We start from the raw sequence: 10,718 nt of genomic DNA on the forward strand, positions 1-10,718 counted from the left end.
TTAAAAATCTCTTCTCAACTTTTCATTCGGCCATTTCGAATCAGCCGGCCTTCCACGCGAGTCCTGTGGCAGAGCGGGATAGTCCTCTTGAAGTTACACCTCTCCAAGAACACCCGAGAATGAACGAGACCGCCATCTCTTTCGCCAAGGACTTCTTGGCCGGGGGTATCGCTGCTGCTATCTCGAAAACCGCCGTAGCCCCCATCGAGAGAGTCAAGCTGCTGCTTCAGGTAACGTTAACGTTAATTTACGCGGTTATATTATTGCAATTATACGGTTTTAAGAAAGATTACATGATGGGCTAAAATGTGAATACAAACAACACCGTGTAATCCTAGAAGAGTTTGTGGTTCAAATACAACCCAAGAGCGTTTTTAGATTTTAACCTGCAATTTTTATTTTAGTAGTTTCAATTAACGTTACGTTTAATTGATCAGTGAACAAAGAGCGCCTAACGAAACGGTGAACCTTTTGATTAAATGCGAATCTTGATCTTTGTGTGACTTTAAGAAGACATTGAGCCGTTTGAAATAAAGCCGGTCGTAAAATAATTTGTTAGAAGATCGACTAACGTTAGGCCTTGAGTGCTCCCAGACATTTACCAACCCTCCTCGAGAGAACCTGAGAAATGCCTGAACCACTAACCAAAGTTTGACCATTGTGTGTGTTTTTTTTTTTTTTTTTTTTTTTTTTTTTTAGGAATTTGAAAAGACGTTTTTTATTTCTTTAAAACCAGCATCCTTACTGATCTTGCCAAGGTCGCGAGAAGGGGAGGCCTGTGAACAGCTAGGCCTTCATGGCTAGCTTGCAAGCTAACTCTCGCGCTCTAGAACGAAGTCCCAACGTTATTGTTTGAGGGCACGATGTTCAATGGGCGTATCGTATGGTGATATTGATTTAATGCTGCATATTTCTATTTTTCACATCCTTTTACAACTATTTCAGTGTTTTTGCGGACAGTTTCTACAGAAACCACCTAACCGTCACCGGAAGACTTCGCGTTTTTTTGCCGGCTTTTTCATTTCGCATAATCACGCGATGTTCGTGGATCCTTAGTGACTTTGTTCTGTAACGAGGAAAATGGTTTTTCAACTCTTTTCCACCCATTTCAGTTTAAGTTGCTTTGGTTTGGGACATTGAAGGCTTCAACTAGTCTTTCAATCACTGTTTTCCATTGCATTGCCTTTCATTGTGTGCATTCATTGATTTTTCTTGTTTACAGGTGCAACATGCTAGCAAACAGATAACCGTGGATAAGCAGTACAAGGGCATTATGGACTGCGTGGTGCGTATTCCCAAGGAGCAGGGTTTCCTGTCATTCTGGAGAGGAAACTTGGCAAACGTCATCAGATACTTCCCCACCCAGGCCCTCAACTTTGCTTTTAAGGACAAGTACAAGAAGGTCTTCCTCGATGGTGTAGACAAGCACACCCAGTTCTGGAGGTACTTTGCTGGTAACCTGGCCTCAGGTGGTGCTGCTGGTGCCACATCCCTCTGCTTCGTGTACCCCCTTGACTTCGCAAGAACCCGTCTGGCCGCTGATGTCGGCAAGGCTGGAGCAGAAAGAGAGTTCAGCGGCCTGGGTAACTGCTTGGTAAAGATCTCCAAGTCTGATGGCATCAGAGGTCTGTACCAGGGCTTCAATGTGTCTGTGCAGGGTATCATCATTTACAGAGCCGCCTATTTCGGCATCTATGACACTGCCAAGGGTGAGTCACATTGCGTTTGAGGTATCATCGTTAATGTGTGGCATTGCTGCAGTCATTACATCTGCCTTTTTGTCTTTAGGTATGCTGCCAGATCCTAAAAACACCCACATTGTTGTCAGCTGGATGATCGCTCAGACTGTGACTGCTGTTGCTGGGCTCGCATCCTACCCCTTCGATACAGTCCGTCGTCGTATGATGATGCAGTCTGGACGCAAAGGAGGTCAGTTGACCGTTTTTAAAGATGCTTCCAATATAAGTTAACATGTTAAAGCTGTGGATTGATCACTTTTCTTTTGTTGCAGCCGACATAATGTACAGTGGCACAATTGACTGCTGGAAGAAGATCGCACGTGATGAAGGTGGCAAGGCTTTCTTCAAGGGAGCCTGGTCTAATGTTCTCAGAGGCATGGGTGGTGCCTTTGTGCTGGTTTTGTATGATGAGCTGAAGAAGGTCATTTAAGCGTTTCCGGTCTACCATTCAATGTGAGAGGTTAACTCTAACATATCTTGTACATTTGGAAGGACTCTCAAATTCCGCCTTATTTATAGGGACCAACTAGTATGTCCGTACTAGTTGAACTGGGGGAAACTGCAAAAACAATTTTCTTTTGCCCCGGTTTCTCTCTTCTTGTTCCCCTCTCCATCTTGTCATTCCCAGAGAGAAAGAATCCCAGGTGCTAAAATCTACCTGTTTTCCAGCTGGTCCGTTTTTACTCAATGCATCAATAAAGACCCACTGAATGAACCTACACCATAACTTCCTGTGGTGTTTTTTTGTTTTTGTTTGCTCATCTCTACCTTTTATATCTTGCTACAGGTGTTGTGATTCAGCCATTTGGATGGCTTTGCCCAGTTCCTTAATTTAAACAAACTCTGTCCCCACGCTTTAAAATGTCTGCAAATTAAACTAGCAGAAAGATTCACAGGCATGTAGCCTTTTTTTTTTTTTTTTGCAGCTTAAATTGTCAGAAATGAATGTGATTTTCTTAAGGCAGTCAGGGTAGTAGGCCCATTTTTTCCATGTTATTAAAACAAATCAAGGAACCTTTATATAGCTATTTATACAATACAGACTGCGTCAAGACAGCTTTACAGTGTTAAGCAGAAAAAAAAAAGTATGCCGAGAAGACCAGAGGACAATTGGAAACAGTCAGTTTATCAGTTATAGTCTGATCAAATAAAACTGCAAAGCAGAGAGTTGTCACCTTGGAAGTGTCTTCATGTTTATTTAGATGCTAGATGTCTATCATGCCTTTTTAAGCATGTCCCTTGGTGTCAGGCAGCATTTTTTTATTTAGAAGATGTAACCTCATATCCTGTTGGCCTTCCAGAGTTATGCTTGAGTCTGAGCCAAGGACAGCTGAGGGAACACTTGTGCCCCTCAATGTAATCCAGTCCCACAAGACTTATGTTTTGGACCCATACATGTTTCTGTATACTTGATTCTCCTCAAAATTTGTATGAATTCATGTGCATCTGCATTTTTGCTGATTTAGATCTTCCTTGTTCGAGTCCTTGCAGACTGAAGATTCAAATGTTTGTGAATCAAGTTGAGTTTAAAGCCAGAAGAGCAGGGTTATTAAAATCTTGTCCTAGAGGGCCAATGTGCTGCAGAGTTTAGCTTCAACCTTGATCAAACTCACTCACCTGTGATTTTCTAATGTTCCTGAAGACACTAAGTAGCATACTCCTGTGTGTTTGATTAGGGTTAGAGCTAAACTCTGCAGTGCATTGGCCCTCCAGGACAAGATTTGAATAACCCTGCAGTAGAGGAATCCCATGAAAGAAATTGAAGGCAAAAATGTCTTCAAGCTTGTGCTTTCTATCCATAGGTTGTAGGTGATCTGTTAACATTTAAGAGGCATGAATGGAACTGAAAGTTTATAATAGCTGCAAGACTAATGGCTCTTCTCCAGTGTAATCCAGTATGTTGGAAAAGGCGGCTTGTGTGTGACCTCTTAGCAGTCATCAAGCTAGTCGTAAATTAGCACACTAAACCGTCTTTGCATCACCTTCACTTCAAGCATGGTGAGTTTCTGAGTAGGGTATTACAGGATGTTCAGCAGGTATTAATAGTGGATGGTGGTGATGATACAACCCTGAGCTACTTTTTTTAGAAAATTGTGAGTTTTCATATACTTAAATTGTGTGTGATGAAAGCCTTTTGGTTGCTTGGCACACTATATTGTCACAGTGAAAGTCATGACATTTGCCAACTAGCCATACTCTGAATTGGTGCTCTGCATTTAACCCATCCAAGTGCGCACACACACAGCAATGAGAAGTGGACAGCTATATTCAGTCCTCGGGGAGCAACTGGGGGTTCACTTTGGCCATGGGTATTGAGGGTGGAAGAGAGTGCTGTTCATCACTCCCTCCCACCTACAACGTTAGTTCAAACTTGCGCTGGCTGGCAGCGGGTTCTACTCACAGATCACATGACTTGTGCAGGTTCAGTCATAGGGTTCTATTTTATGGGTTTAATCTCTGGCTGGCAGTGGCTGTGTGCTCTACTCCATGTAGAGGAGAGGTTAATCATATGCCAGCTGCCTGAATGAACCTGTCCAGGAATCCAACCCTGTGTCCTAATGTTCATCCTATCCATCCTAAAAATATGTGAGCTAAAAATTAGTGTTTCCAAAAGCATAGTATGTTGAAAATAGTATGCCAGAAGTCCCCAGATGATCTACTTTTTCAGGTGGATTTTTGGACTGTGTATCCGTGCACACCAGAGACTCTAAAAACCTTTAGTGTTTTATTGGCGGTTGGCAAACCAGCTTATAGGTTTATAGGTACATTACCTATCTTGTGGCTCAAGATTTATGCTATATATTTGATGGGGGAGAGGGGGGAAAGGGCCATATTATATATATATATATATATATACACACACACATACATGATTCACAATTGTCATTAGGTCCAGTATGCCCAATTCTAAAACGTGTAATGATATTTCCTTCTCTTTGATTCCTACTCTTCTTTCTCCCAACATCAATTGTTTTTTTGTATTTTACAAAATGTCTACCTGTTTCATGATCATCTCAATATATCTGCCATACTGATTGTGTATATGTTCTAATGTGTAATTTAGCTTCTGCTTTATACTTAATGGAATATGTAGATCTATTTGCTTTATTCTTAGAGTTTGTTTAGCCAGAATATCCACCTTCTCATTTCCCTCCACTCCAACATGAGCAGGAACCCAAATTAATTGTGTAGACTTACCCTGAACTTTAATTTCGTGCATCTTGTAGAATATTTCATTAATAATATCCATCCTAACTGATTACCTGCCAGAAGTGCTATCAGATGCAATGACAGTGTTATTTATTTCTTTCTCTTCTGTCTACTGTAGAGCCAATAATATTGCCAATCGCTCTGTATCATATACTGACAAATAGTTACTATTTTCTTAATATAAAATTCACACGTTGGAATGTATACTGTTGATCTTTGGATCCATCTGTAAATAAAACCATTGACTGTGGGAAATTTTGGTCAAAATAATTCTGGACTATATACTATATCAGAAGTTGATTATAATTGTCTTTCAGTTCCTGTTGTATACCAAGGTCATCAGTTGGCAAGGGGAATAACCAGGGAGGAATAGAGGGAACTGATACTGTATTATTGTACTGTAAAATGATGTAATCCTATATTTCTTGCTTTAGTGAAAGTAAAAAAAAAAAAAGTGAAAGTTGTGACGTTTGCCAAGTATGGTAAGCTTGGTAACCCATACTCAGAGTTGGTGCTCTGCATTTAACCCATCCAAGAACACACAGACAGCAGTGAGAAGTGAACACACCGTGAACACACACCGAAGTATGTTGATGAACTTTTTCTCTTTGTCCTTTATTGTATTCAGATGAACTTTCCATGTAAATTTTTCATCAAACCAAACCCTAAGAAACCTTGAGGATTTGACTTGCTCAAGTTGTTGAACATACAGATTCAAAGAAAGAGATGAGATTTTGTGCAGTCTTGAAAAACAAATAAACTGTGATTTTTTTCTTTCTTTCTACAAATAATTTAAATCCCCATTTACTGGTCCACTTTTCCACTTCATCAGTTGCTGCTTGCAGTCCCTTATTGATATATGATATATTGGGGCCTCTAATCCACAAAGCCCCGTCATCTGCGTACAAAGATTTATATAATTTTGAATAATAATGAACTGCTATTACTATTTTGTTGGTCTGTGCTTTTCTTTATGTCTGACTCTAGGCACAATACAGAATCCATTGTATTCTGACCCCTACAAATCCCACTCTGATATGGGGTAAAAGAGTTTTAATTTCCAGGAAGTATGTAATTCTTTCTGTGATAATTAGTTCCATGATTTTGCATTAATGTGAAGTCAAGGCAATTGGTCTGTAGCTAGAAGGACTTTATTCCTACTCTGTCTGGCCTCAACTGAGAGATTATCTCTTGTAATTCATAATTTCTTCTGACCCCTCTCCCAATTCTTCTGATCAGGCCCAATACATGTGATAGTTGTTCTTCTCTTCTAATACTTCTGCAATATTGTCTCCAAAATGTAAGTTTTTGTATTTTAATTGCTTACTATTGCTTGGGCCCTTTTATATTGGATCAAAGCCTCTTGAGAATTATGTTTTCTGAGATGCCTAAATGCTTTATTTCTTGCTTTTTTAGCTTCTTTGCACTTGATATTCCACCAGGGTGCACTCTTGGAACATTTAACTCATGTGCTTTCATGTATTGTTTCCTCAGCTGACTGAACAATTTGCATTCTCTAGTTTCCATCTAGAATTTCCATTTCAAAATAAATTTTTATGCCAACTTTAGTCACTATGGGGTAATGGTCACCCCCCGCAGTATTATCTTTGGACACACTTCATTTGCTGATCCCTGCTATTGAACTAGATATAAATGTCAGGTCAAGTATTGCTTCTGTATAATGATTGTTATTATATCTTGTTCCTTCTCTATTATTAATACATACTAAATATTTCACATCAATAAATTCTTCAATAATTAGGCCATTTGCATCAGTATCATTACTCCCCCAGAATGAATTATGTGAATTAAAATCCCCACACCATGCTCTGTTGATTTGTTGTGGTCCCACTACATCTTCTAAAATGCTTGGATTCAATTTTTCACATGGATTATTAACAATATCCATACAACCTCTTTCAGTCCATATCTTACTACTAAACGATTCCTAATTTGATATTTCATACCACTTTGAATAAATGTTGCTACTCCCCCTACTCTGCCAGGTTCTCTGTCTGTTGTAACAACATTATATCCCTTTATAATAAAATCTAATTGTGGTTTTATCCATGTCTCCTGTATATATATTACATTAGGTTTTTCTACCAAATCATCAATAAACTTATTAAACTCTTGACCGTTCGCAATTAGGCTCCTTGCAATCCAATGTATAATGATCAACACCATTGTAGATCCAGCCCATGTCTGAGAGGATTGTGTTTTTTCATTGAGGGCATCTCTAACTGTTTCCCAGTGCAACTCTTTACATCTACATACTTCTCTGCTGATTTGACAATTATTTTGATCCTTTCATACGTCTTTTCATCTGTGCCGAACAATTTATTATTTCTGCTATAAACAGTACAAAATCGTTATTTTTCACTTTCAGAGACTCTTCTTTCAATTTATCATATCCTTGACATTTTCCTATTTCTTTGTACATATTTCCACTTTGTTTTGTCATTCTCATATTTCCTGAAACCTTCTTTGCTGCCTCTTCATAGCTGATTCCCTGAACCACCTCGATTCTTTGTACTTGAGCCTGGCTCTATTAACTTCACAGCCACAATACGCTGAGCTTTGTTCCCCTCCACAATTACAAAATTTCAGGTTTGCACCCACATCACATTTGTCACGCTTGTGGTTTCCACTATATTTACCACATCATTGCTTTCCTTTGCACACCGCTGCCACATTTCCAAATGTCTGACATTTGAAACATCTAAGGAGGATGTATGTATAGCCTCACATTTTAACACATGTATCCAATATATATCTTTCCAGGGAGAACTTCCTCATCAAAAGTGACCACAACCGAGGTACTATCACTTACACTTCCATTCCTATTTACTTGTAGACGTTTGACTTCACTTACATTTGTTTTTTTTTTTTTTTCAATCTTCTACTGATTTGTTTTCTGGGATTCCTGTGAAAACCCCTGTGAATTTCTTGCCATAAGCCGTAGAACATTCCACTCTCTTTCCATTTATCTTGTTCATTCTCATTACTTTCCCTTGATGTTTTGCATCCTTGCAAATAATCAACAATGATCCATTTCTAAGAATTTTAGCACTCTTTATTTCACCAATTTCCTTATTTAGCATTTTTGTCAACTGTATTTTTGTCACTTCCCTCTGCATACTCCTGTCCATCCCAAGTCCAGTTGTTTCCAGTTGTTTCCAACCGCCTTAGCAGCCAATACTCTCTTCATCCATGGTCACTAGCCTCGTCCTCTATTTAACCCCCGCCTTTGTGTAAACATCGACATGTGATCACATGTGACCACGCGTGCATAGAGTCCATCAGAACTGCAAAAACGAAAAACAAACAATAAATGTAACCGGTTAAAAAATGTTTATTTAATATTATCTGTGTTATTTCATCTACAACAACAATGTGAATTTTTATAAACATCCGTTTTGCCATTAACTTTGAAATGCTCAAAAAGTGTGTACTTTTTCTTCACCAAAAGAGTACATACTTTAAGGGTGTAGTATAAGTAGTCACATTGGGACACAGCACATTTCTTTCCTGTAAACTGGATTCTGCAAAAGAGGAAGGCTTTACTCAACCAGTGATGAACACTTTAAAGGGGTCATATGATGTGATTTCAAGTTTTCCTTTCTCTTTGAGTGTTACAAGCTGTTCATGAATAGATAGGATCCCTTAAGTTGCAAAGACTAAAGTCTCAAAAACCCAAAGAGATATTCTTTATAAAAGTTAACCACACCCTCCTAAAATGCCTCATTTAAACACGCCCCCACATGTCTGCCTCACGATGTGGGAAGATTTGCATACGCCACCCCAAATGTTCACGCAAAGAAATAAGGTGTAACTTTATTGCTGCTACCACCGCCATATTGTGAAGATGCTGTGCGTCTCATTGCAAAAGTTAAAATACTGTTTGACCTTCCAAAAGAGGACATGACTAGAAATCAGTGGTTCAGTTGTATCCACAACACTGTTACAGAATGGTTCAACCCAAATATACAGCTGTGTGCATCAGATTTTATGGAGGAATGTTTCATGATCCTGGAAGGGAAGACAACAATGCCGGCTGTTCTGATTCACTGTCTGTAAGTAAGTTTGCATATATGTAAAGGATTTGCCACTTATGATTCAAATGCAAGTTTTAAGCAGTGTAGAGTAGAGCTTGTTGTTTGTCGTTTCTCTGATCACATGGCGCGATGCAATGCAAAGTGTTAAAAGACAGTATAAGTCATTATAATCTTGTGTCCCCAATGAATGCAACAAATCCCCTGGGACAGCTGTGGCTTAATGGTTAGAGAGTTGGACTTGTAACTTGAAGGTTGCAGGTTTGAGTCTTGGTGCTGGCAGGAGTTCTGTGGGGGGAGTGAATGAATAGCACTCTGTTCCACCCTCAGTACCCATGGCTGAAGTGCCCTGAACCCCAGTTTCTCCTTGGGTGCTAGATATATAGCTGCCCACTGCTCTGGGGTGTGTTTACTTCTCACTGCTGTGTGTGTGCGCACTTGGATGGGTTCAATGCAGAGCACCAATTCTGAGTATGGGCTACCATACCTGGCAAATGTCATGATTTATAATGTGTTTTAATGTTTTTGTCTTGTCACGCTGGTGTTCTGACTGGGACACCACATGACAGTATGGGAGTTGTAACATTTCCTTCCATCAGACTCTTGAGGCATTCAACCAATCACAACACACTAGACAGCTGGCCAGTCAGCATACACTTTGCTTTTCAGACGATGAGCTTTGAAAAAAATCTACATGTTTCACAAAGATGGGGCATAGAGGAGAAACGATAAAGTACAGTATGTGGAAAAAGTTTTTTTTAATTTATTTTTTTTAAACCTTAAACCGCATAAACATTTCATTAGACCAAATACACAATAATGTTCTTTTTAGCAACATCATATGACCCCTTTAATTTACCTCAGTGACTCAAATTTGTTCACAAACACTCATTCGTTCATGGTTTCGTTTAGTGGTCTAAAAGGTTATGCTTCCTGGGCACTAAAGCATAAATGGCTCCAGTTGTGTGTGTGCGCGCGCCAAAGCACAAATTCTGAATATGGGTCACCATACTTGGCTGTATGTCACTTTCATACTCGACCGAGTCCCACGTGTATTATCAAACTACTGATATAGACATTAAGACCTGTAATAACTTCCTTACGTAATTTTCATTTGTATACTACCTTTTTTGCTCAGTTCAGCACAAGCGATTGAAGCGAAATTAAACCAACCATTCAACATTTGAAAGATGTCTGTCACAACATCTGATATGTGCAACTAGTCTACCCGTGATGGAAAGGGCGCGTGACGTTTCCGGACAAAGTACAATATGCGGTTAGCGAATTTCGACTTCAGAACCAGAAACTCAACACATCGTTTTGACGAAAAACGAAGCATGAACACGTTACACTGCAACCCATAAACACAAACAAGCCTTTAAAATACTTTCTCGATTAAACGCAGGCTACTCAACGTGTGCCATCCTGCAGCGATGGTTGAAGAAAGACAAATTAGTGAAAGTAGGCTAAACTTCACAATATGCTTGATGTTATCGCATGATGCGCGCCTATTTCCATATGAAAGTGAAAATGAACGATAACGATTTGTCCATAAAATTAATCTTTATAATTAATCTCTAATAATGTTGAGCTACATGCTATACATGTATTACTTACAGAAAGCAGATTATAGTAAAGATTAAGCAGAAGCACTATGGGGGGCACCTTCGAAAGCACCGATCATCTTAAGTTCCTAGAGTCAAACTCTTACCTT

The 10,718-nt window shown here is 39.3% G+C and overlaps 1 protein-coding gene and 1 long non-coding RNA gene across 2 annotated transcripts; one reads left to right on the forward strand and one right to left on the reverse strand.

Annotated features, from left to right (window-relative positions):
* The first annotated feature begins 2 nt into the window (after positions 1-2).
* Positions 3-2,458, forward strand: LOC113057772 (ADP/ATP translocase 3). Its single transcript, XM_026225283.1, has 4 exons — positions 3-230; positions 1,223-1,709; positions 1,789-1,929; positions 2,012-2,458. Exons 1-4 carry the CDS (start codon positions 120-122, stop codon positions 2,167-2,169), a joined length of 897 nt encoding a protein of 298 aa, XP_026081068.1. The 5' UTR covers positions 3-119; the 3' UTR covers positions 2,170-2,458.
* Positions 2,459-2,645: 187 nt separating this feature from the next.
* Positions 2,646-10,707, reverse strand: LOC113057790 (uncharacterized). Its single transcript, XR_003277879.1, has 3 exons — positions 10,622-10,707; positions 8,431-8,494; positions 2,646-8,257 (listed from the first exon to the last, which is right to left on the reverse strand). It is a non-coding gene; the product is annotated as an uncharacterized LOC113057790 (long non-coding RNA).
* Positions 10,708-10,718: the final 11 nt, after the last annotated feature.

The sequence above is a fragment of the Carassius auratus genome, chromosome 39 (genome assembly GCF_003368295.1).
Source record: "Carassius auratus strain Wakin chromosome 39, ASM336829v1, whole genome shotgun sequence".
In the NCBI taxonomy this organism is placed as follows: Eukaryota; Metazoa; Chordata; class Actinopteri; order Cypriniformes; family Cyprinidae; genus Carassius; species Carassius auratus.

What these genes read in the sequence shown, in the direction of transcription:
- LOC113057772 (XM_026225283.1), top strand. Translation starts at nt 120, where the DNA reads ATGAACGAGACCGCCATCTCTTTCGCCAAGGACTTCTTGGCCGGGGGT. An exon ending in CATCTATGACACTGCCAAGG is followed by an intron (nt 1,710 to 1,788) that starts GTGAGTCACATT and finishes TTTTGTCTTTAG; the next exon opens with GTATGCTGCCAGATCCTAAA. An exon ending in GCAGTCTGGACGCAAAGGAG is followed by an intron (nt 1,930 to 2,011) that starts GTCAGTTGACCG and finishes CTTTTGTTGCAG; the next exon opens with CCGACATAATGTACAGTGGC.